The 27272-nt window shown below is 38.9% G+C and overlaps 1 protein-coding gene across 1 annotated transcript; it reads left to right on the top strand.

The window, feature by feature from the left end:
• The first annotated feature begins 46 nt into the window (after nucleotides 1–46).
• LOC117291703 (DNA ligase 4-like) lies at nucleotides 47–27272 on the top strand. Its single transcript, XM_033773554.1, has 27 exons — nucleotides 47–190; nucleotides 3337–3603; nucleotides 4303–4380; nucleotides 5140–5238; nucleotides 5712–5776; nucleotides 7366–7516; nucleotides 8121–8213; nucleotides 9183–9287; nucleotides 10006–10112; nucleotides 10511–10591; nucleotides 10726–10791; nucleotides 11109–11155; nucleotides 11677–11773; nucleotides 12719–12778; nucleotides 13647–13747; nucleotides 14358–14449; nucleotides 14857–14952; nucleotides 15306–15416; nucleotides 16410–16489; nucleotides 17364–17469; nucleotides 17924–18073; nucleotides 18813–18991; nucleotides 20526–20574; nucleotides 21210–21371; nucleotides 23067–23204; nucleotides 24831–24940; nucleotides 26754–27272. The coding sequence occupies exons 2-27, from the start codon at nucleotides 3373–3375 to the stop codon at nucleotides 26908–26910; spliced, it is 2811 nt and encodes a 936-aa protein (XP_033629445.1). The 5' UTR covers nucleotides 47–190; nucleotides 3337–3372; the 3' UTR covers nucleotides 26911–27272.

The raw sequence follows: 27272 nt of genomic DNA, 5'->3' as shown, positions 1-27272 counted from the left end.
ACGAGTAGAGCCAATAATGTGTATAGACTGGTCCCTGTTTCCTGTTTTGCAAGCTCCGCCGATTTTCAAGTGGTGTGATTCATGTGGATACCAGGTTTCAGACCTACAGCAGGACGTGTTTATTTTTGTCCATTTTCGTCTGCTCTTCAGTCTCATTATTTCCTTCCAGTTTCAGCTCAGCCTCCGTGTGGTATGTTTTTTTACTGTTATTTTACTGTTCTTTTGTAGCTATTTCTATGGAATGATTTGGAAGTATATTCAGTTTAATATTTAATAACCAGATGATGTCGTAATGTTGTAGGTTTATATTTGTTATTTGTCGGCGTCATCCAGATTCCATCCAGTCCCTTTTTTGTGCATGGGATGTTTGATTGATGGGGCCATGGATTGGATTCGATGGCATGAGGCCGGTACGAATTCAATACACGCGTGGGGTGTTAACTGGCCACTTCCTGACATTGGCACCCAAACTCGGCACCTTCCAAACTCGGTACCCACGTTGATTCGGCACCACCATGAAAACTCGACACACTGTACCCACAAACTCGCTCGGCAACTTACAAAGTCACAAACTCGGAACCCACGAACTCGGCACATTGGAAACTTGGCACCCACGAACTCGCTTGGCACCTCAAAACCTCAGAACCTTGAAAACTCAGCACCTTGCAATCTCGCAAACTCGGCACTTTGCAAACTAGCTTAGCAAACGCGGCACTTGCAAACTTGCAAAAAACAAACTCAACACCTTGCAGTCTCGCAAACTTGGCATTATGCAAACTTGCAAACTCGTCACCTCGCAAACAATCACCTTGCAGCACCTTGCAAACTCAGCACCTTGCAATCTCGCAAACTCAACCCCTTTAAACTAGCAAACTCTGCACTAATTGAAAACTTGCATAATTCAACACCTTGCAATTTCGCAAACTCGGCACCTTGCAAACTCGCAAATTTGGCACGTGCAAACTTTCGGGACTCATCACCTTGCAAACTCACTAACTTGGCACCTTGTAAACTCATAAAATCAGCACCTTGCAAACTCGGCACCTCACAAACTCGGCACCTTGCAATTGTGTAAACTCGACACCTTGCAATCGTGTAAACTCGACACCATGCAAATTCGGCACCTTGCAAACTCGGCACCTTGCAAACTTGGCACCTTGCAAACTCAGCACCTTGCAAACTCAGCATCTTGCATTCTCTCAAACTCAGCACCTTGCAATCTCGCAAACTGGACACCAACGAATTCGCTCAGCATCTTGCAAACTCAGCATCTTGCATACTCAGCACGTACAACCTCGCAAACTCAGCACCTTGCAATCTCGCAAACTCGGCACTTTGCAAACTAGCTTAGCAAACTCGGCACTTGCAAACTTGCAAAAAACAAACTCAACACCTTGCAGTCACGCAAGTTTGGCATTATGCAAACTTGCAAACTCGTCACCTCGCAAACAATCACCTTGCAGCACCTTGCAAACTCAGCACCTTGCAATCTCACAAACTCAACCCCTTTAAACTAGCAAACTCTGCACTAATTGAAAACTTGCATAATCAACACCTTGCAATTTCGCAAACTCGGCACCTTGCAGTCACGCAAGTTTGGCATTATGCAAACTTGCAAACTCGTCACCTCGCTCAGCCCCTTTAACCCTTTGAACGCTATCGGCGACCACAGTCGCCGAGCGTTTTTATTCCCTGCGCGCTGTCGGCGACTCCAGTCGCCCAGCAGTACTGCAAGTAAATAGATGAGGATTTCTGGGAAACTATTGACCCCTGACCCTCATCCAGCTGCATGTATCTAGCTGTACATGTACATGTATGCAACGATATTTCATCTGAAAAAAACGATCTTTTGTCCCAAATTTTCTCACAATTTCCGATCAAAAAGCTGTACGCTAAGACAAAATGGGGACACAATGGACGTCCATGCAGCATTTCTGGAAAATTTTCAGGACTCAGACTTCGGAGAATCAGACTTTGAAGAGCTTTTTTCGAGAGATTCTGATGTGTTGAGAATGCTGTACGTGTACTGTGTACGTGTACTGTGTATGTGTCAACGATAACGATGTACATGAACACGACAATGAGTCGGAAGGCAGCAGCGATGGGTCTGGATCGGACGATGGCCCCAATAAAAATCGACAGCAACTAGGCTTGGCGGCCAGTGATAGAATAGTGTTAATGAAACAAGCGTATCTCGGTTATTCTTTATCAAAAAAACATAATGTTTACTGCATTAGATGGGAAATAAAATACTGAGTATAAAACTTATTTTGCAATTTAGCCCAAAACACTTTCTTCACAGTAAAGGTCTTGAGGAAAAATGTATGTGCATTTTAGTAGCGCCACACAGGAAATTCAGCACCAGGGGAATACTGTGTGTACAGCCTCGTAGTGTGCTAAGGGTTAAACTAGCAAATTCTGCACTAATTGCAAACTTGCATAATCAACACCTTGCAATTTCGCAAACTCGCAAATTTGGCACCGTGCAAACTTTCAAACTCATCACCTTGCAAACTCACTAACTTGGCACCTTGTAAACTCATAAAATCAGCACCTTGCAAACTCAGCACCTTGCAATCTCGCAAGCTCTCTGCTCCTTGCAAACTCACAAACTCGGCACCTTGCAATTGTGTAAACTCGACACCTTGCAATCGTGTTAACTCGACACCTTGCAAACTCGGCACCTTGCAAACTCGGAAACTCGGAACCTTGCAAACTCGGCACCTTGCAATGCAAACTCAGCATCTTGCATTTGCTCAAACTCAGCACCTTGCAATCTCGCAAACTGGACACCAACGAATTCGCTCAGCATCTTGCAAACTCAGCATCTTGCATACTCAGCACGTACAACCTCGCCAACTCAGCACCTTGCAAACTTACAAACTCGCCACCTCACAAACTTACAAACTCTGCACTTTGCAAACTCGTAAACTCAACATCCACAAACTCAGCACAGCACCTTGCAAACTCGGCACTTTGCAAACATGCCACATTCCAAATTCGGCACATTGGAAACTGAGCACCTCGCAAACTTGGCACCTTGTGATCTCTCAAACTCAGCAACCACGAACTCAGCACCTTGTAAATTTGACACCCACAAGATTGACACCGCGAAACTCAGCACCTTGGCACAAGGGAACTTTGTTGTTTAAATCCAAAAAATCAATGTAACAGAAAACCAAAATCTGTTTTTTATCAAATATAAAATGGTTTATTATGTAATGATTTGTAAACATTTAAACCCGGTGCTGTAAAAAAACAAAAAACATTGGTACACAAACAGACTTAAAATGAAAATGAGTTCTTTTTTATCATTATCCTTGCTCAAATCATCAGTTCCTTAAAGTGTTACTAGAAGCAGGAGGTTCCACTATGTCTGATGGAAGAGAGAATCCATCAACGTCAACTCCAGCAGCAGCAACTGCAGGAGCTAGTGAGGATGCACCGACAGTCGCCAGCCACATTCCTTTTGCTGAACTTGCTGGATTCTTGGAGAAGGTACAGAAGAAGCACGGCGGCGAGGCCAAGAAACAGATGTTCCGAGAGTTCCTTAACAAGTGGAGAGAGTTTCACAAACATCTTCATGAGGATGATCCAACGACGGTAATGATGAACTGTGTTCAACTTATTTGCATCACGTTGGTGTATTATGAAGAGAAAAAAAAGTTCTGTATTACTAAAAAATACCTATATAATAAAAAGAGCACCTCACACATTCGTCCCGAAGCACTTAACAAAAGAAGCTAGTTATAAGTTAACTGAAGAGGTTTGTTTTTAGCGTACACTGGAAAATGTTTTCATGTGGGGCAGTTTTGATGAAGTTTGTCAAATTAATAATGCAACCCAGCAGCCGGTTTTTATGAAACATTACGCAACTAGTATTAGTCCACTTACGCAACGTTTATTGTGTATTTGCGCCAAAAACATTGCACAAGTGGACTTACGCATTTACTTCAAAAAGTTTGCTGCTAATGTATTTTGTGCTATGCGGACTATGTTTCTTGTTTTGATGTTTTCTGTTTTCTTGATTGTTTGTCTTTGTGTGTTTGTGTTAGTATCATTGAGGTTTAATGAATAATAATGATATTGATTACATTAAAGATTAATATTGATTATCTTGGCCTTCTGACCTTTTTGAAAAGAATCATTTTTTGAACTTGCTAACTTGCTAAATTTCAGATCAAAACAGGGTGAAGTGTACACATGTTTGCAAAACAGGGTGAAGCAGGGCTGTATGCTTCGTTTTTGAAAGGGCTAACTTTAATGGCTAACTTTATTTGTTTGCCTTTTATTTTCCCACAGAAAGACAATTTCTATCCTGTGATGAGACTGTTACTGCCGCAACTGGAAAGGGAAAGAATCGCATACGGTATCAAGGAGGTATGAAATTTCATCTTTAAAAGGGCAAGGCCATTTTTATTTTGTAAGAGGCACATCCACCATCGGAAAATCTTAAAAACTATTGGAAAGGGGGCACCAAGGCGAAATCTCATCTTTGAGAGGACAAGGCCATTTTTATTTTGTAAGAGGCACTTCCACCATCGGAAAATCTTAAAAACTATGGGAAAGGGGGCACCAAGGCGTAAAGGCCATGGGAGGTATGGAATCTCATCTTTGAGAGGGCAATGCCATTTTTATTTTGTAAACGGTACTTCCACCATCGGAACATCTTAAAGACTATGGGAAAAGGGGCACCAAGGCCAAGACCAGAGCCCATGGCCTCTGGGCCTCCTTGTAGTTACAGACTTTATATGGATTCCTGAACATGATGGTTGTGAGAATGGGCAATGGCCGGCTATTTTAGAGTTAGGCTAATAAGTTAAGTGGGCACAACTCAAGGTGGTAGCTTAGCACCTATGTGCTTACCAGGCCAAAATCCAAATCACTGTTGTAGGGTTGCTTGTTAATCTACAAGTCCATTACTTGTGCTTCTAATTTTTGTTCCTTTTATTTATGCATACAGAGAACTACACTTATAATAATTATGATTTATCTGAGGTTAGAGAGCCTAATTCATTCTTCAAAAAGATCACCAAAGTAAAACAAAAATATTTTTCTCAATTTCAAATGTTCTTATTTTAATTAAGTCCCCTCTGATTTTGGATTTATCTCTTGTTTTCTTTCTCTCTTTTTATACAGCATACCCTAGCCAAGTTGTACATTGAAATTCTTGGCTTGGGTAAAGAAAGCCAAGATGCTAAGAAGTTAATCAATTACAGAGCACCAACTGCCAAACAGGTGAGGGTATTTCCTAATGGAGATAATGTTTCTGTCTCAGTAATGAGTCGTTCAAAGGTAATTTCTGTTGAGACACCCTGCATGAACATTTTAAGAAATTGTTGTGATTTTTCGCACAATTGATTGGTTAAGTTCGAATTTAAATTATGCAAGTTCCCAAACTAGAGTGGTGTAGTACAAACAAAAAAAGTTGTTATCAATATATCCCAAATGAGTAAGAATTTACCCGGTCCATTTACATGTTATTGTCATCAGTAGACCCTACTTCATGTACATCATCTTAAACCATAAACTTGCATACACATTGCATCCAACCTTATTAAGTTTTGCTCAAGGACAAGTGTCAAAACCTGAAACCAAATCAACACTCTGAAAATATCAGGACTTCAGTACGGTGTGGCACACCACTCAGCTATAATATCCCAGTATAAAATGTTCTCATTTTTTTCTTTCTTTTTTTTATGTTGAATCAGGAAGCTGGAGACTTTGCCAGTGTTGCATATTTTGTGCTCAGAAACAGATGCCCAGAAAAGGGGAGGTTAGTTTACAACTTAACATTACTTCATACTTCACAAAAGATTTTGAAAAAAATAGGGAGACCCACTAACTTTTTACCCGGTCATTTTTACTTATGGTTTATTACTTGACAATTAAATAGGTTGTGTGTTTGGTTAAGGTTGTCTGCCTCCCTCTAGCAGTTCTGGTTTTTGAATTGCCTCTGCTCTACCAGGCAATCTTGGTGGTCTAGTTGGTGTTACAACTATGCTAAAATCTCTCCAGTGGGACACCCTGGAAAGCAGACGGAAAGTGGCACGAATTTCAATGCTCCACAAAATCCACCATGGTCAGGCTGCCGTCCCGGCAGGAAAGTTCTTACAGCCGGTCACACGCCAATCCAGACACAATCACAACAAGGCCTACCAACTGTTCTCCGCAAACAAAGACTGTTTCAAATATTCATACTTCCCCCAAACAGTAAAAGACTGGAACACATTACCACCAGACATCATAGCCATCACGGACAATAAGATCTTTAAAGGAGCCGTCATATCTCACCTAAGAAGTAACTAAAAACTGCACCGCGCACACTCACTCTTCTCGTTTTGCTCTTGTAAGAGCGTTGAGAATATTGATCCAGATCCAGATCCAGTAAGACACTGCTCTAGAATTGCATAGGTCATGGGTTCAAACCCACCCGAGTAATATGTCAGTGATTTTTTTATACAAAACTCAGAGAGTAGTGAGTATAGAGTGCTTACACACATCAGTGCAAGGATAAATCCAAAATATATATTAATTATCCAGATGCAAATTTAACATCTTTTAATTCGTTGCAGTACCCGTTGCTAAAGAATATTTCAAACTGCCTCTAGCTACCGGGCAATCTCGGTGGTCTAGTAGATATTGCAAAGGTCCTGGTTTTGAATCCCACCCGAGAATTATGCCTGTGATTTGTTTTTAAAGAAATCGGGTAAGCACTGAGTATCAGTGCTAACATATATTAGTCAAGGTTAAAACCAAAATAAATATTCTTGATGCAAATTTTGAGTGGTTGAGGTTGGTTGAGGTAGATGTATATACATTTTGTTCACATGGTGTACAGTGCTTTACCACTAGTCGGTATCGTGCAAAACCTTGAATGCAGTGGACACTATTGGTAATGACTCAAAACAATTACTAGCTTCAAACCTTACTTGGTAACAAGTAATGGAGAGCTGTTGTTGATAGTATAAAACATTGTGAGAAAGGGCTCCCTCTGAAGTGACATAGTTTTCGAGAAAGAAGTAAGTTTCCACGAATTTGATTTCGAGACCTCAGATTTAGAATTTGAGGTCTCAAAATCAAGCATCTGAATGCACACAACTTCGTGTGACAAGGGTGTTTTTTCTTTCATTATTATCTCGTAACTTCGACAACCGTTTGAGCTCAAATTTTCACAGGTTTGTTATTTTATGCATATGTTGAGATACACCAAGTGAGTAGACTGGCCTTTGACAATTACCAAAGGTGTCCAGTGTCTTTAAGTCAAAATTGCGATTGTTGTGACGAGTTTAACTTCATTATTCACTTATAAACTAGACCTATACTTCACCTATCATTCGCCCATGGATGTATTTTATTTTGTAGTTTGACCATTCAGGATGTCAATACGTGCCTTGATGCCATAGCTGGAAGCAACGCTGCAAAGAAGAAGGATGTAGTTAAGAAGAACTTCATGCACCTGTTAAGGAATACCAGCGCACTGGAACAGAAGTGGCTGGTCAGAATGATCATGAAGGTAAAACAATAACAACTAGACAACATTTTATCTTAGAACTACTTCGTCTGTTTTCTTTTGTTTTGTTTTTGGTTTTTACTGCCATGATTTCATTCATTCATTCAGTCGATGCGGAGCATGGATGATGGCCCTCCAAACACGTTGGTCCTCCATTGCTGTACGCAGCTCTTCACGACGCAGTCCAGAGTCCCGGCACAAGGTGTCCACATAGATGGTTTGCGGTCTACCTCGGGAACAGTGACCTTGAGTAGGGGCCCAAAGCACAAGCTTGCTCGCTGCCAGCTCAGCATGTCTGAGACAGTGACCTGCTAGTCTCAGCCTTCTTGCCCTAATCTTGGTGCTTACTCTCGGAAGCCCACCGTAGAGCTCCAGGTTTGTGACATGCCTCTCCCAATGAATCTGTTTAACACAGCGAGGCATTCTCGTATAGCAGCCGTCCAGTCTCTTCTCTAGATGACAGGCTAGTGTCCAGGACTCACATCCATAAAGCAGTACTGATTCCACAGTGGCAGTAAAGAACTTCACCTTCATGATTTAACAGATGGAAATTAAATTATTTATTTCCTTACGATTCACTATGTATTTTTTGACCCACTTATTTTAGGATATGAAGTCTGGCCTGAGTCAAGTTGCAATCTTCCATATCTTCCATCCAGATGCAGAAGACTTCTTCAATGTCACAAACAACGTATCTAAGGTAATGAACAAAATTCTCAAACAAGCAAATCTATTATTGTTTTATCTCAATTTTGTCTCCTTAACTTAGTTTGAATCAAACAAATGAATCAACGATATGGATTTTTGTGCCAGCATTTGTTGGTAGTTGCTAATAAATTAATCAAATTTTAAATAATAATGAAGACCAGAGTTTTTTCAAGGCAGTGGACACTATTGGTATTTACTCAAAATAATTACTAGCATAAAACCTTACTTGGTAACTAGTAATGGGGAGCTGTTGGTTTAAAACACTGTGAGAAATGGCTCCCTATGAAGTAACATAGTTTTTGAGACAAGGTTGTTTATTCTGTCATTATTATCTCGCAACTTTGCCACCAATTGAGCTCAAATTTTCACCGGTTTGTTATTTTATGCATATGTTGAGCTACACCAAGTGAGAAGACTGGTCTTTGACAATTGCCAATAGTGTCCAGTGTCTTTAATACCAGTGCTCGCGTAATATAAGTTACTATTTTATTTCCTATTTGGTGTTTTTCAGTACATCCCTACTAGGGGTAAGACATCATGTTGTTTTAAGGCCAATGTCCAGTCAGTTCTGGGTCGGGCGATGAGAGGTATCATCGAGACGGGGCACTGCCCATGGTAGCGAGGCTGAGTCATTACCTAAGCTGCAGGGATGAGACTGTTCAGACTTTTGGCTGAATTCATACTTTTTATGTCGGCCTGGTGAAGAAAATCAGACAATATTTTTTTCCACAAATAAAGAAATCCTGCTAATTGGTCTACTTCTCTAGTGCTTTGGATACTGTTTTCAAAAGCTCCTTGGAATCAATCATTTTGGGTTACCAAAAGGTAGAAGTGGCCTCATTTCAACATACCTTTGACCTTGGTTTCCAAGTTTCAGACTTTTTCGTTAGTAATGACTCTCACCCCTGAAGCTGTGACTATCTTTAATTTGATAGTCAGTGTTGTTTTTTTTTCGCTGCAGTTGTGTGCTGACTTAAATGATCCTCGGGTCAGAATGAATGAGGTTGGGATTAGCGTATTTTCAGCCTTCAGCCCAATGCTTGGAATGAGAGCCAACACAAACCAGGTAAACAATCGAGCCCTTGCATTGGCCATCAAACCCGATGAAGAGCTATCATTGGCCGAGAGTCGTGTGCAGCGCGTACGCGCATGCACGATTCACTTTTGTTTGGCATCATAAATAGCGGCCAACACAGGGGGTCTATACATGGCCTGACATCACTAAACATAGACCTTTTCGCAAATACTGGGGTGCGCGCGTAAAGCTTGGAATTAGGTGCATCGTGGTCTAGCTGGTGATAAAATTTGATCCGTATATATCTATCCCACAATGCACCTCATTCAACAGTCTGCGCTTGCGCAATGGTATTTGCGAAAGGTCTATGGACAAACCATTATAGTTTTCGATTGACTACCATTGACTATGGAAACTGTCAAGCAATGTGACAAACAGTTGGGGTCAACGACCATGACTCTTACAATTATCGTGAACTTCAAGTTTGTTCATTAATCCACAAAAAATATCGTAGTAAACACAAAATTATTTTTAACATTTGGGGCTTCACTTACTTTGATAGATGTCAGTTTTTTGTTATAAAGAATATAATTATGTTTTACCCACAATCGATGTGTGTTAAGCACTGAATACTCAGTACTATCCAGAGTTCTGTGAAAAAAAATCCAAAGGCAATACACTCGGGTGGGATTTAGTTGTGGGTTCAAATCCCACCCGGGTGATTTTTCGTCGGATTTTTTGTTTCTATTGTCATATTTTATCTTGTTAGGTTGAGAAGTTAATGGAGCACAAACCATTCTTCATCGAGACCAAACTTGATGGAGAGAGGATGCAGCTTCACAAGGAAGGAAACTCTTACAAGTACTTCTCAAGAAGGTAGGTCAGCATGCAGTCTGTCTTTTCCAAACCTATTCTGGTGATGGCGTAGTGGTTTCTTTTAAGCCTGGGCGACTAGTGCGACTAGTTTGTAGTCGCGACTATTGATTGCTTAGTCTGGTCGCAATTACAGTTTTTCAAAAACTCAGTTAATCGTGCTGCCACAACTACTACAAAAATAGTCGCGGCTACCTGTTTGGTAAACCAATTGTGCTGCTCATGACTTTTCACGACATCATGACTTACTTACGAAACTGCATCAAACTTTTTTATGCTGGAATGCATCTTGGAAATTAAAAATTAGTCACAACTAGTGCTGAGTTGCATCTAATTAAGGCGCACTGATAATATTGCAGTACTTTTGAAATTAATCTAAATATAATTTTGCTTTTCTTTAGGTCCCACGACTATTCCCGTTCCTTTGGCGAGACTCCAGATGATGGCAGTCTGACACCATACATTGCAAACTGCTTCAAAAGGTAGATTGAAAATGGCTGCTTAATTAGTGCACCCCAAAATATCTTATATGGGACAAACAAGAGTTGTTTTTGGTGTTTTGTTTTGGTGGTTTTTTTAACCCGCAAGATAAAGTTGAATTTCTTCTCTTTGTCAGGGATGTTCGTAACTGCATACTGGATGGAGAGATGATGGCCTACAATCCAGAAACAAAAACCTTCATGTAAGTTGACAATCGGGGCCCATACAGTAGTGTTGCTTAATGGCAAATCTTTTGCTCACTATGCGATTTCCGTTTCATAGCGCTTCTAACAGTAAGCACGCGAAAAAGCGTGCTAACCTTCTTTTACATAACGACATTATACTTTGAAGTGCTCATAATATACTAACTTAAGCTACTGTAGGCTTCTAACGAGAAGTTTTTATTGACATTAATTTTAAAAGTAATTGCAAACGTAATAAATAACCTTCCCTTTATAGGATTCTTATTGTAATAAGTGATACTTATTAATTATGGTAGGTTTTTATTTGATTTTTCAGGACCAAGGGAGAGAATTTTGATATTAAGACGATGAGGGATGACCAAGGTAAGTTTAGGCTTGACTTTTCCTGACTGTCATTGATTTAGCTTTAAACTGTTCTAGAGATACAATGTATCTGGGTTCAAGTTCTGATTGTGGGTTCAAACATCGTTCCTGGCACTTGTGTTCTTGAGGAAGATGCTTAACTATAATTGCTTCTCTCCACCCAGGGGTCTAAATGGGTACTTGCGATGGTAGAGGTTGATAATGTGTTTTATAATGTGTTTGAAAAAACCTCTGGAGCTACACGGCAGCTCAGAGCTGTATACTCTCCAGGGATCTGAGAAAGATAATAGGATCTGTTTATGACCAGATTTCCAGACGACCAGGGCACTAATGTAACACAGTTGAGACTTTATTGTGAAATGCTCTATATAAGTACTAGTCATTATTATTATCATTATTATAATTCAAGCCCTGCTTACAGTGGAGTACATCATACTCACAAACCGGATGATTCACTCCTTTCATTTTAGTCAATATGATGAAATGCATTACTTTTTTTGTGTTTGATTTCCACTCATCAGATCTTCAGGTATGTTACTGTGTCTTTGACATTCTTCTCTTCAATGATAAGAAACTTGCCAACCTTCCGCTCCATGAGAGGGTACAGTACATTAGCAAGTAAGAAGAACTAACTCGTATTTTAAACAACAATGTAGCTCAATGCCAGTTCCTTCCCTTTTTTCTATCATTGAGTCCCTGGTTTTTAAAATATGTATTGCTTTGTTTCAACCATAATCAATATGTGGTGAAGAGGTTTTCAACTAATGGTTTAAACCCAACGGGGCCTTGTTCTCGATAATTTTACCAAGACGAAGTCGAGGTAAATTATCAAGAACCAGGCCTCGGCGGGTTTAAACCGCTAGTTGAAAACCGATTCAACACACTTCCATTCCCATTCATAAATACCTTTTTCGGTCAAAAAACATCAACACTTTTGGTAAAAAGTAAAATAAATGCAAAAATTGTAATTGTTCAAAGATTTCTTTCATTGTTTAAGTTCCCCTTTCTCAGACTATTTTGTTTTTTAATTTGGTTTCTTTTTTATTGCCGTCTCTTTGTTTTAATTTTGATTTGCTTATGACCTCTTTGCTTTCACTGTTAATTCTAAACTTAAGATTGTATTTAAAGTTTTTAAATTTGTTCATGTACAAATGTTTAAATAGACCGATCCAGTAAGCTCCACCCCATTGTGTATTGACCAATCACAACACAACGAAGGTCCGACAAATAAGGTCCGACATGTGTGCGCGTATTTAGGCGCGCGCGGCAGAGTTGTGCAGAAAGGCATTGGAGAGCCCCACTTGTTCTTGCTCACATGTTCTTGCTCGTGTGCGGAGCCTACTTGATCGGTCTATACGGCCTCTGGCTGCAAAATAAACCATTTCAAATCAAATCAAATCAAATCAAAATGTTAAGACCAGGGCACTATTATTGTTGTTTTTATTATTATTTTGACATATTACTTGTGCAGCAAAAGTAAAGCAATGCTCTAAAGCAATTGTGTCGTGCAAAGGATTCTTTAACTGACCTTTGGGGTTTTCTTACTTTTTTTTTGTGATGCAGGGTTTTCAATCCAGTGGATGGGAGACTTCACATTGTAGAGAGAAGGGAAGCAAATTCAAAGTAAGAGATTAAATAAGTGTGCAATAATTTTCATCATTTAGTTAAGAATTTTAACTTTTAAGCAGGCTTGGTATTCTTCTTACTTCCTAGTCTGATTTTCTTTTTTTCCCATAAAAAAAATAATAAATTGTGATTGAATAGCCTGCAAGTCTTTTAAAGAAAGATGTTGCCTTGGATCGGACGAGTTGGTCTAAAATAGGTGTTTGTAACCATTTAAAAAAAAATGCATATGGTTGGAAAGGTGTTTTAAAAGTAGAATATAATGATCCACACAAGTTTGCCTCAAAATTGCATGTGTGAACTAACACGGTCGGCCATTTATTTGACTCCCATAAATGACCGACCGTGTTAGTCGACGAGGTAAAAGGAAAACCGTGCAATTTCGAGGCATTTTTGTGTGGACCATTGTATTCTACTTTACAACATCTTTCTACCCATATGTACATGTATTTTATAAAAAATTGTTACAAATGCGTTTCAAAGACCAACTCGACCGATCCAATGCAACGTGTTCCTTTTAACCCTACACCTTGTAACCATGTATGTCAGTCCTTACATGCCATAAAACACTGCACTTTTTTTCCAAGGACCAAATATCATGCTTGCTTTTAAATGAAATTACTGATTTTGGTTAGCACAAGAGCAAATTGTTCATTATCGTTTTAGGACATTGCAATCGCTAGCTATCCCTCCGGATGTCCTCGGAGGTCTTGTTTGATATTACATTTTTAATTAAAAATATGTAAAAATGTGTTATGAGAGTTATATTTTTTTTTTTTTTGTCTTTTGAGGGGGAATGAGGGTAATACTAAATTTAATACTAAAACCATGGATTTCTTAAAGCTGTTTTTTTTTCCTGATCTGATAGACTAGACGTTGTGACAGCCTTGAATGATGCCATTGATAGTAGAGAGGAGGGAATCATGATCAAGAATCCCAACACAGCATACCGGCCAGACAGGCGAAAAGGTAACGTGCAAAATCACATTAAAGGGTTGCTGCAGTGTTTTTTTTTATTCATTTAAACGATTAAACATGACTAAATAAATGCGCAAGTATTTTAAAAATGGTTTTCAAGAGATCAGGGGAAGCCTTCATTTGCATAAATGTGACGTCATGTCGGTAACCCGAGCTGTCGTGCCCCCTGGCTGTGTGCATATAGAGACGTGTACACTGTGTGGCCTGGTACCTAGGCGCGTGTAGTTAGGGACCAGTCTCTTTTTGCCGACGGTAATGTTTGAATTCCCGACGTGACGTCAATGGTAGGGGGGGGCGGTAACAATCCACAAAAGGGGGGCATGACTTATACGTTAATTACGCAAGTCAGATATGTCGGGAATAAACAAAACACATTTTATTGATGTTCAATACATATATCAGAAATAAATGACAGCAAAAGTAACTGTTTTATTTGTATTCACTGCAGCATCCCTTTAAAGGCGTAGGACACTTTTGGTAATTGTCAAAGACCAGTATTTTCACCCAACCTGTGTATAAAATCTGTGAAAAATCTGTGAAAATGTTGACTCGATTGGTCATCGAAGTTGCAGAATGACGTGTGAAATGTTTTCATTTGCAGGCAGTGGATGGTTGAAAATCAAACCAGAATACGTGGACAATTTGATGGATGAACTGGACTTGTTAATAGTTGGAGGCTACTTTGGTAAAGGGGTAAGTTGTAAATAAAAAGAAAAATCAAATTTCTGAGTTTTAGCTTTTATTTTAGAGATCTGCTGGGCCATTGCAATTAGTGATTATCCACCCTAGCAGAAATAGATAGAATGGCCAATCACCCTATGATTTTGTAGTACTTGTCATGATTGTTTCCTGTTTTGTGATGAAAAATGTTGTAAAGTAGTTTGATCTTTATTTTATACATGGTTACCTTTCAAAGGTTTTCTCAGAAAACTTGAACACAAAAACTGTTCTCATGATTCTTGCATGATACATTTTTCAGAATATTTGGGCACATGTTACCATCCATTCATCAGCCGCTCACTCCAAGTTAATGTCACTTTCATCTCATCCAATCAAATGAGCCGTTACAAATTTCCTCTTAACTTTAAAACACTGTTTAGATCCGCTCGCAGATGGTATCTCATTTTCTATTGGCTGTTGCCGAACCATCCAAAGTACCCGGTGAACATCCAACCAACTTTATAGCCTTCACAAAGGTATGTACACGGATGTGATTCCTCTGTTTTTATTTGCCGGAAAACTGTTGTTTACACAATTTATAGACAATGTGACCTATGTTTACATTCACAAACCGCCCTCTGTTGACAAAACACTGTTCACGTCATGTTTCGCTGGGCAAAAAGTTGTGTAGTCATAGTAAGATTGCGTGTACTTTCTAGCTGGCTACCAAAACACAAAGGTTTTGCCTGGCGGTATGCGTTCGAATCATGTTATTTCGAGTGATGTCAAAGGTCACATCGTCTTTAAGGAAACTTGTTTATCGTATAAAAAAAATTAAAATCGTAAACAAGCATTTGTCTAACTGAGCTGTTTTTCCTTCTTGATTAAGGTTGGCTCAGGGTACTCGTTGAAAGAGTTGTACGATTTCAATCAACGGCTTCTTCCTCATCTGAAAGTCTTCAAGAAAGAGCGCCCTCCATCATTCTTACAATTTACAAAGGTGATTTTCTATCTTCATGAACCCCCCCCCCCTTTCCCAAACCCAGTTAGAAGGGTTTGGGTACTTTTTGTAGGACAAAAAACACAATGTCTAAGACGGTTTGAAGATAATGATGGTAGAAAGCTTCCCTTAAAATACTACTTGCTGGGGTGTTGGGTTTTTTGTGGGAAATTAGTAAAACAATTTCACAAAAATAATGTTCATCTCAGGAGATGAACATTATTTTAGCATGTTTATAGTATTTACTTGACTCTTCTGAAGACAGTGCTTCGTGATTTTCACTGTCTTCTAAAAAACTTGATTACTTATGAAGCTGAAACTTCAACAGGTAAATTATATTACACCATCTTCATTCACAGTGAGTAGGGAGTCATGTCATGGCCAAAATACTTGATCTACGAAAGGTACCAAAACCATTTAAAGACAGTGGACACTATTGGTAATTGTCAAGACCAGTCTTCTCACTTGGTGTATCATAAAACAAAACAAAACTGTGAAAAACTGGTCGTCGAAACACCCTGGTCACACGAAAGTTGTGTGCTTTCAGATGCTTGATTTCGAGACCTCAAATTCTAAATGTGAGGTCCTGAAATCAAATTCCTGGAAATAACTTCTTTCTCGAAAACTACATTACTTCACTCGTTACAAGTGAGGTTTTATGCTAATATAATTACCAATAGTGTCCAGTGCCTTTAAGGTCAACAATCTAAAGATCTCTAACCCTCGCCTCCTGTAACAGTATTTTTGGTGTTTGAAGTTGCGAGATAATAATGAAAGCAAAAAAAACTCTTGTCACACAAAGCTGTGTGCTTTCAGATGCTTGATTTCGAGACCTCAAATTCTAAATGTGAGGTCCTGAAATCCTGTAACAGTATTTTTTGTGTTTTTTTATAATTTTGCCTATAAATCAGAATTACATTGACCAAAACCATTCTTTGAACTACCGCTTTATTTGAGAATGAAAATTGAACAAGTTGCTGTGGTTTCTCGTAGGAAAAACCTGAAATGTACGTGAAGCCAGAAAACTCTTTTATCCTTCAAGTGAAAGCCACAGAAATTAGCTCATCGTCCAGGTAACCATTTTGTCTCCATTTATTTATTTTGTTTTATTTTACTTTTTTTGAATTTTTTAAATGCAGTTGTATGACTTTCAAAAAAACATAATACAAGGTTTTTTGTAATAGGAGACTTTTTGACAGTCCCTTTCAGAGTTTTCAGCAGTAGTGCAGTAGTGCAGTAGTGCATGCTCAGACCTACACGCGCAAATTCTGAGCATTTGAGCGCACACGCTTAGAGCCTATGCAAAGAAGAATAGTTATGTCTGCTGCCGCCAGCGTCTCAAAAGTCTCCCGCTGATTTGTAATGGTTGGGTCAATATTTTACTGTCCATAACACTAAGCATTTGAGAAAGAAACTGCTGATTTCATACATATGCTAAAAACGAATAACTTACATATTCGTTTTTCATACAATTGTATTATTTGTTAAAGGAACGTTACAGAATTGGTTTTTGCTAACAAAACAGTTGCTGGCAGTGTAGGCACTTTATGTAATCCACCATATACATAAACTGACAAACCTGTAGAAGTTTGAGATTGATCAGCCATCTGGGTCACGAGAGAATAGTGAAAAGCCGATTTAAATTTTGCATTGCATCGATGCCAAAATAAAAATGAATAAAACGCTCACTATGAGCGATAAACTCCAAACGCGAAGTTAGATTATTTATTTCTCATCAAATATGACATTTCAGACAGAAATATTTCAAGGGATGCTTTCAAACATAATCATCATGAGACCGTGTAAGTTTCATGTTAATCTGTGATCCTCACGATTTTTGTTTTGTTACCAATTCTGTACTGTTCCTTTAACCATTACCGGTCACTAACTGTATTTGTGCATTTACTTTACTTGATGACAAATGATGGGATTCATTCCTTACCTTAGTTATCCAACGGGCTGCACGCTTCGTTTCCCGCGGGTTGAGAAGGTCCGAGAGGATAAAGAATGGCATCAGTGCATGACAAAAGAGGAACTGGACAACCTCAGACAGGTCAGTAACTGGAACCATATGGAACCAATGACTAGTAAGAACAAAAGAGTAGGCAGCATGGTCTTAAACGGTTGGTTAAAACTGACAGGATCGTGCGATAATTGGCCGAGCCAAAGGAGAGGTCCTTTATCACATGGCCAGGACCCTGCAAGGTTTTAATCGGCCATTTGTTAAGAAGTTCATTCTTGAACTTTTTTTTTTTTTTTTTTTTTCCCCTGGTAAATGAAATTGCATTTGAAAACTGTGTCTTGAAAAGCTTAACACTGAGCTGATTTCAGTTGTTACAGCCAAAATTTAGAAAATTGTGGTAACATGTTTTTTTTTAAGAAGAGCAGCACACTGTTCGAAACGTTGAGATCAAATCGGCTTTTTTTCAGAGCCACCACTCCCTCAAAAGAGATTTATGACATGGTTTTACCCGCATGTTGACTACTGTTTATTCTCATTTCTGAAGTCTTCGGAGGGGAAGTTAGCAACAAGGCATGCTGGGATGGGCGGTGAAGATGAAGTCCCAAGTAAGAAGAAGAAGGCGTCGTCTAGGATCGCCAAGCCAGTGGGAGTGGCTGCTCGCTTCATGGCAGCTGATGTGTCAGAGGTCACAAAGGTAGATGCTTTTTCCTTTCATTCTCTCTTCAATGGTGAACTTTCTAATATGTTTAGTAGAAGGACACTTAGGCTGTGTCCGAAATGGCAACTTCTGCTACAGCTACAGCTACACAGATCAGTGCATCTACCAGTGTTTATAAATAGGCAAATCTAGCCGTAACTGTAACCGGAGTCACCTTTCCAGACATGGCCTTACTGAGTAATTTCATCAGGGCCCAGTTTCATAAAGCTGTTTGTAGGGCAGAAAATTCTGCTTAGCAAATTTCTTGGCTGAGCAAGAAATGACTTGGGTACCAGTCTCAGCAATAGTAACTGTATGGTATTCTTGCTGGTAACCTTCTTTTGCTAAGCAAAAGTTTTTTGTGCTTACAGGCTTTGTGAAATTGCACCCTGGTTAGCCTAGTGGTTTTCCTTGAGCCTGGCTACGTCCAGTAGCCTTAGATCTCAAAGCGCCGCCTTCTGTAACAGATCTAACTTCACATTTGTCGCTATATCATCTAGATAATTCCCCAGTGCTTATATGGTTCCAAGCTCTCCAACCACCATGGGTACTACTTTTGCTGTCACCTGCCAAATCTTGCCAAAGTTCCCTAGCCAGATCTGGGTACTTTGGATCTTTTCCAACACCTTCTTAGCTACCATTGTCATCACTATTATTACTTGTAATACTATCCTCCACAAAACAACATCAGCATGCATAGCTGAGCTCGTCTGTCTTAATCCCCCCCCCCTCCTAGGTATCTGAGATGTTTGCAGATCGTGAGTTCTGCATCGTCAACAATCCCACCAGCCATTCTAAGGCCGAGTTGGAGAAGAAGATTGTTGAGTATGGAGGACAGGTGGCTCAGAACCCTGGCGGTGAAACATTCTGTGTCTTGGCCAACAAGATCAATCTTAAAGTCAGAAACATTATCAGGTAAAGCATCTTGTTCTCTCTATGTGTCACAAGTTCACTGGTCTGGGTGGCGTAGTGGTGTCTTGCCTCGCCTTCCACCTCTGGGACCCGATTCGAATCCCACCTGGGACACTAGGTGGATTGGATTTTCACTTCCTGCTCTACTGTGTGGGTTTTCCCTGGAAATATTTCTCTGGGGTTTTCCCCTCCCACACCTTAAACTGAAATTTCTTCATTGTCTTCTCTTCTCGTTTGGCTCTAATTTTGTTGTGCATTGCTTGTATATTACTGTGTTATTCAATTATCATTTTAAGTTTTATGTATTTTATTTAATATTGTTTGGACTATAAATATTCAATTGAAATGTCAAAAGTCTAGATCCAGATGCAGGTTTGCTGTAGGGCTTGCCTTTTGAGAATTCTACAATGATCTCCACCCTCCTGCTAGACAAGGGTTTGGTGACCAAGTAATATGCGCCATTTTCTCCCACTCAGACTACTGGTTTTCACACATGCACTTTTCCCCCACTTTTTGATCAAGTAATATTTTGCTTGCTGTCTTTAAAAGTTTCTTAGGTTATTGACTTTTTTTACAGATTTGAGGCAGACAAATCTACATGTATTTGCAAAAATAATTTCTTTTTTCATGTTCTTTTCATTTGTCCTGATTGTTTTCTAATTTATAATTATTGTTGTTTGATTGTTGTCTACTTAGGTTTTGATGTGTTTGTCTAGAAAAGTGTCATGCGATTTGACCTTTTGGTGTCACATTGTGATAATGTTAGTTATATCATTACACAGTTTGTTCCTGGTGGTGCAACAATATTTCTTTCATCATTTGCATGACAGTTACAGGGATTGCCCTTTATTTTGTCAGTAGACTTGACTCGAGTCCCAATATACTGTATTGTGATGCTCTGCATTCCAAAACCTGTTATGTTAGGGACCTCTCACACGAAAATGGGACTTGAATCAAGTCTACTTTGTCAGTGACTAGCCAGCAGTACTAACTGGTAAGCTTGTCATTTTGCTAGAGCCAGCTTTTTCACTTGTCCTTATTTCATATTGAACAGGGACGCTTTTTAATATTGAACAAGCCAGCCGGACCACTGGAGATCATTTTGATTGGACCTCTGGTGCTGTAACCAGCAATGTAACAGAGAACGCTGTGTATCCATTTGTGATTCTTTATTTGTGTATAAAATATGAAATTGTACATTTATTTGTCTAATTTTTACACTGTCAGCATTTGGTATATGTAATTATGAAATTATTTGTTATTTTTTTATACAGTCTTATTATTTATTTTACATATACATGTAGATGATGTATGTTTCAATTTGTGTGCCTTAATTGGGGGGTTAATTAATTTTAAGACAACTTGTAGTTATTAATTTTCTTTTCCGTCTCACTTTCTTAGGCTTAATTTCATGAAACTCCTTTATGTCCCTTTATAGGACACATCTTATTGTGACTGATGTCCATCGTTAAAAGTTATCTTTAATTGTTTCTTTTAATTCTTTTTATTAACAACAAGTTTGTATACCTTTTTGTAGCTCTGACATCTATGATGTTGTCAGTACGGACTGGCTGTTAAAGTGTTTGGTGAGTTTTCTTGATACAGAGTGCGTCTTCTTAAAAAAAGAAAAGGGGGGGGCAACCACAACTTAAAGACACTGGACACTATTGGTAATTGTCAAAGACCAGTCTTCTCACTTGGTGTATCTCAACATATGCATAAAATTACAAACCTGTGAAAATTTGAGCTCAATTGGTCGCCGAAGTTGCGAGATAACAATGAAATTAAAAAACACCCTTGTCACACGAAGATGTGTGCTTTCAGATGCTTGATTTCGGGACCTCAAAATCTAATTCTGAGGTCTCGAAATGAAATTTGTTGAAAATTACTTCTTTCTCCATAATTACGCCACTTCAGAGGGAGCCATTTCTCACAATATTTTATACTATCAACCTCTCCTCATTACTCATTACCTAGTGAGTTTTTGTGCTAATAATTATTTTGAGTAATTACCAATAGTGTCCACTTCCTTTAGAAGAAGAAGAAAAGAAAAAAGAGCAATTATAATTTACACCACAATATAGTTCCTTACAAAATTTGAAAGTTTTAGTGTCATTTTTCAGACATACATTACATTGTCAATTGGCCCAAATTTATCATGTTGGTGAAATTCAAAGATTTCCAATTGAAACATTTTGTTTGTTTCTGACTTTTCTCACAGGATGCACAGAAGTGCCTTCCATGGTTACCAAGTCACATGATCCACGTCTCCCCGGAGACCAAAGTCCAGTTCTCTTTGCTGTATGATCGTCATGGTGATAGCTACACTGAGGATGTAGACACTGACAAGCTTAAGGAAATATTTGAGAAAGTTGGAAAGGAGGTAAGAAGACATGTTTTGCTCTTGACAAAATTTGGACTTAAACGGTTTTGCGGCTGCTAAGAAATGTGTGAAATTGTCATACTTACTGAAGTTTGTTCCTGCAAGAAGCTGTTTGAACTAAGCTTGGGCGATATCACGATATTATCGAATATCGCGATTACTAATTTGGAAACGATTTGGTTTTAATCGAAATATCGCGATATCTCGAGATATATCGCGATATCGATTAAGTATCGCAATATCGCGATGTATTTCCTAGCTGAGACATCTTGCACCCCATAGGTTTGGAGTAAAACCAGAAGAATAGGTCATTAGAACACCTCTCTTATGCTATGACTGTCTCTTCTACACTTTTCACTGGGAGTTTGAAGACGGATGATGTCAAATTTACTTAATCGCGATTATATCGAATATCGCGATATATTGTCGGCGGTATATCGTGAATAAAATAAATCGATATCGCCCAAGCTTAGTTTGAACCAGGGAAAGGTTTTATGACCTCAACGATTTTGTGGCTGCTAAAAAAAAATGTGTGAGCTTGTCATCAGACCCACTTGAGTTTCGTCCTGCAAGTAGCTACCTGGACCATAGAAAGTTTTGTTTGATGGATACTGCCCAGATCCAATAGATGTTAACGTTCCCTTCCCCAGATGCTTTTTTTTTAACCTCTCCTGCCCCCTCTTACAAAAATAAAACTTAATCATTTAGGTCTATTGACCTCAAAGATTTTGTGGCTGCTGAAAAGATGTTTTGAACTTGTCATCAGACTCACTGATGTTTGCTCTTCCAAATAGCTGTCTGAACCAGGGAAAGGTTTGATAAAAAAAGTGATACTTTCCAGATCCAATAGATGTGTGGGAACGTTACTCTCCCCTGATGCTTTTCCCAGACCTCTTCCTGCCCCCACGCTAAAATTAAACTTATTCATAATCACATTAAAGGATAACCCTTGTGGAGAACATCCCACAAACCACAATCTTCTTGACGTATGTGTGAACTTGTCAGACTTACTGAGATTTTGGTCCTGCTAGTAGCTGTCTGAACCAGGGAAACTTTTTTTTTTTTTTTTTTTTTTTTTTATTATACTGTCCAGACCCAAAAGATTAAAACTTTACCTTTCGCAGAAGCTTTGTCCAAACCTTTTCCTGTAAATAAAACTTATTTAGAGTCACGTCAAAGGATGACTCAACATGTGGAGACCGTCCCACAAACCACCGAATTCTTGACATATTATAATAATAATAATAAGACAGCATTTGTATGACGCACTTTCTCTGTTCTGGCGTATGTGTATATGTGTTTTGTGATGATTCTTTCAATACATGGGAACTTTACCTTTCCTAGAAGCTTTTTTTTGTTGTTGAGCCTTAGCTAAAATAAAAACTTAACAGTCCTGCTGGAGGATGATCCTAGTGGAGAGCATTCCACAAACGACAGTCTTCTTTACGTATGTGTGGACTTGTCAGACTTACTGAAGTTTGGAGCTGTCTAAACCAGAGAAAGGTTTTAATTAAAAAAATGATATTTTCCAGATTCAATAAATGTGACCTTTACCATCCAATCCCCGGGAGACTTTTCCAAGCCTCTCCGTAAAACTTGTTCAAAATCAGTTAAAGGATGACCCCTTGTGGAGAACGTCCTACAAACCGCAGGTTTTCTTCTTTTACCTACGTGTGTTATATCACCTTGACACAGGGCATGTACCCCTCGTTAGGAAATGAATCTATAGCCGAGCTAGAGCAGCAGTATTTCCCAGGGGAATCCCCTCTAGGACTCTTCAGGCTGTGCAAGGTCTACATGGATTCGTGTCTGGTCATTGGTGATGAGTCAACTGTAAGTACGCAAGTAACAGTAAGGGCCAAATTTCATAAAGCTCTTTAGCAAAAAATACTGCTTAAAGGCAGTGGACAATATTGGTAATTACTCAAAATAGTTATTAGCATAAAACCTTACTTGGATGCAAGTAATGGAAAGAGGTTGATAGTATAATACATTGTGAGAAACGGCTCCCTCTAAAGTGACATAGTTTTCGAGAAAGAAGTAATTTTCCACGAATTTGATTTCAAGACCTCAGATTTAGAATTTGAGGTCTCAAAATCAACCATCTAAAAGCACACAACTTCGTGTGACAAGGGTGTTTTTTCTTTCATTATTATCTCGCAACTTCAACGACCGATTGAGCTCAATTTTTCCCAAGTTTGTTGATTTATGCATATGTTGAGATACACCAAGTGAGAAGACTGGTCTTTGACAATTACCAATAGTGTCAAGTGTCTTTAAAGGATTCAGGTATTTTTTCAAAATGTCCACAGATGTACATTAAACTTACACAGTTTGAAGATAATGATAGTAGAAAGCTTCCCTTCAAATATCACTTACCGGGGTGCTGTAGTTTTTGAGAAATGAGTAAAACACAAGTCACAAAATAATTTTTGTTTAATGTAAATCTGTGGACATTGTGTTTTGTGTTAGAAAAAAGTATATGGACCCTTCAATGAGTTTCTTTGCTAAGTAAAACACTTCACGGAGTTCAAGTTGCAAGAATGTGAACTTGATGGATTATTTGCTGGTTACCTGTTGATATTAAGCAATACTTTCCTGTGCTTAGCAATTTTTTGTGCTTATTGGCTTTTTGAATAAATCCGTAATTCTCGTTAACGAGAATTTATATTGTTTTGCTGTTTTCTCAAAAAGTAAAGCATTTCATGGAATAATATTTCAAGAGAAGTCTTTTACCATTGCCTTCTGTAAACCCTGTAAGTTATTTGTAAATCTGTGATTTTTTTTTTTTTTTTCTGAACCGAAAGGGTCCAATGGCTTTAAAGCCATTATACACTTTCGGTAAAACAAAAAAAAAAAAAGGTTCACAGATTTACAAATAATTTATGGTGAAAGACTTCTCTAGAAATATTGTTCCATGAAACGCTTTAATGAAAACATTAAAACAATATAAATTCTCGTTAGCGAGAATTACAGATTTATTTTAAACACATGTCATGACACGGCGAAACGTGTGGGAACAAGAATGGGTTGTCCCTTTATTTTCTCCCGACTCCGATGACCGATTGAACCTAAATTTTCACAGGTTTGTTATTTTATATATAAGGTGTGATACACGAAGTGTGGGACTTGGACAATACTGTTTACCAAAAGTGTATAATGGCTTTAAAAGTTGCCCATAGACTTTCCAATAAGGTTTATCGCGAATAGCAAAATATCAAGAGAGGGCGCTGTTGAACCCTTTAGGTGTTGCGTGCGCGAGTCGTAGAAACTGCATAGAACCGCCCCATATTCCTTCCCACAATGCATTGCGTTTATGAATTGCGATAAACCTTATGGAAGTGCCCTTTTCAAAATGAAAATGGCCTTGCCCTCTCAAAGATGAAATTCCAGACCTGTATCAATGATTAATGATCCTCTGCTAATGCTTAAGTGTTATCATCATTTCTCTCTTTGTAGCATATCAAAGACTGCAGTCTGGACTTGGTCACCTTGGAGCTACGCTTCTACGGTGCAACCATCTCACCTGAGATGGACGAAGATGTCACACACGTAGTGTTGGATAGAATGTAAGATTTCACAATTCATTTACAAAAATAATTTATGTAAAATGCATTCCAGAGACTTCACTAATAGGAGGTCTTAAACGGCCGTTTCAAAGCGGCAGGGTTGGACCGTGTGAACAAGGACCAAGCCGAAGGCGAGGTCCTTTTTCGCACGACAAGGTTTAAATCAGCTGTTTAGGAGCAAGTCGCTACTCTTTTATTCCCATTAATGAATGCAATTTTTTTTTAAAGCGTAACCAAGTTGGAAAATTGGACAATAATTCTGAAAATTTTATTTCTGTCTTGTTATCGGGTCTCATTTTAAAAGCGTTCAAAATTGCATTGATGCTGCACGGTTGTGTACTAAAGTGTTCTAATAGGAGACTTTTGGGACGCTTGGTGGCAGCAGACTTACCAGGTAATATCCATTGTTCTTGGTAATGTGCGCATGCTCAGTGAAACAATGGAAATTTACCTGGTAAGTCTGCTGCCACCTATCGTTCCAAAGTCTTCCATTTTTCGTAACATGAGTCTCACAACAAGAGGAACTACTGCTCTATGTCCAGTCTGAAAGGATAGAGCAGTTATGGTTGAAGTGTCTAAGCTTACACTACAGACCTACAATTACAGTTAACATGAAGGAAACAAAAAGTGTAAAAGGAGCAGTATGAAACAGAATATTACATGAACCACTAAGTAAACTCTTGAAAAGGTTAAGTGTTCTAGAACTCTGGACATTTGATTCCAAAGATCTTTTTCAAAGTAACTTTTTCTTGGTGTACTGGATCGAGGCTTTGTTATGCTGTAATCTTGACAGCAAACATTACTTGAATAACCACATGCATGCTCAGAATAACTTGTGAAAAAAAAAAAGTGTGAAAGATCACATGAAACGTGGTGTATGAACCACGAAAGTAAACTCTAGAAAAGATCAAGTGACCTTGAATTCTGAACATTATTACAAAGATTTGTTTCAACTTCTTTTTTTAAAGTTATATTTTAATCTTGTGACAAATTATGCATGCTCTGGGTATTATATGTAGAAAGTTTGCATCCAGAAAAAAAGTTTGGGGTTGAAAAAAAGAAAGATTTACTAGTGCAAGACTTGAATCAACGGCCTCCGGATTAATGTGCCTGGGCTTTACCAACCATGGTGGCATGGTTGGTGTGTGCGTATCGCCTCTCACCAAGGTGACCCGGGTTCGATTCCCGGTTGGGGCTCATATGTGAGTTGAGTTGTGCGTTGGTTCTCTGCTGTGCCATGAGGGTTTTCCAGAACATCCGGTTTTCCTCCCTCGGGAAAAATCAATCACTTTTGATCTTGGCTGTGCTCCGTGGTCATAAAGGGTTGATGTGGCTGCCAGCCAAAGGCGCCCTTGCATGCCTGCTTCTCGAACACGTTGTAGCCGCATCCTTCGCAATTCAGCTCTTAGCTGCGAGTAAGGATGATTAGCCCCCCCCAAATTATTATAAGCTATCTAGCCCTATGATGGCAGTTTCCCTATTGGATCAAGATCTTTGTTCAGCGGTGCCTGTCAGAAGCCAACAATTATTTTGCAGGAATCTCTTACTCTTTATTTATTTGCCAAAAACCATGTTATATTAACCCAATTAATAGGCCTACACCAATAGAAAGACCGTCTTTTTGCACTTATTTCTAAACATTATACAGATTTCACAATATTACAAATAATAATCATAAAAATAACTAGTTCTTATAAAGCGCATTTCACAATACCGTCTCAATGTGCTTGAATAAACCTTAACATTAAGTTGTTAAAGTATTTTCCTTAAGCAATTAATACCACTGAAATGATGTCTACTTCTCGTTTTACAGAGACAAAACCCGTCTTCCTTCCTACAAGATGCTGATGAGAGAAAGGCAGCGCAAGTTCCACCTGGTATCGCCGGAATGGGTGTATGCTTGTATCGACTCCGGCAAAATACTATCAGAAAGACGTTTTGAGTTGGGACTACCAGCAGCAGTCGTCTAGACAGTGTTTTGATCATGGTAGGGAGACGTTTTGTTGTCCATGTCAGTTTTTGTACAAAAAGTGTTTCCATGTGGATAGGAAGTAGTTTACATGAAATCAAAACAAACAGTGGTTCACTCACGAGGGATGTTTTTGATGTGTGAGGTCTTTTCACTGGAGTGGAGGGATGGCAGGGTGTCATGGTCCAGGGGTTTATAGCATCAAATTCAAGTTATGGTGGTAAAGTCATCGTAGTGTGGGTTCGAATCCCGGTGGTGACGCGTGTGTACTCGAGCAAGATGCTTTTACTACAGTGGCTTCTCTTTACTTAGAGGTATAAACGGGTACCTGCTTGACCGCCTGCGAGGGTTAAGGTTGACATT

The sequence above is a fragment of the Asterias rubens genome, chromosome 6, assembly GCF_902459465.1.
Source record: "Asterias rubens chromosome 6, eAstRub1.3, whole genome shotgun sequence".
In the NCBI taxonomy this organism is placed as follows: Eukaryota; Metazoa; Echinodermata; class Asteroidea; order Forcipulatida; family Asteriidae; genus Asterias; species Asterias rubens.
This window is presented reverse-complemented; position numbering and strand designations above follow the sequence as displayed.

Coding starts and splice junctions, on each gene's coding strand:
- LOC117291703 (XM_033773554.1), top strand. CDS start 3,373: ATGTCTGATGGAAGAGAGAATCCATCAACGTCAACTCCAGCAGCAGCA. Junction 4,381..5,139: donor TCGCATACGGTATCAAGGAG/GTATGAAATTTC, acceptor CTTTTTATACAG/CATACCCTAGCCAAGTTGTA. Junction 5,777..7,365: donor AGATGCCCAGAAAAGGGGAG/GTTAGTTTACAA, acceptor TTTATTTTGTAG/TTTGACCATTCAGGATGTCA.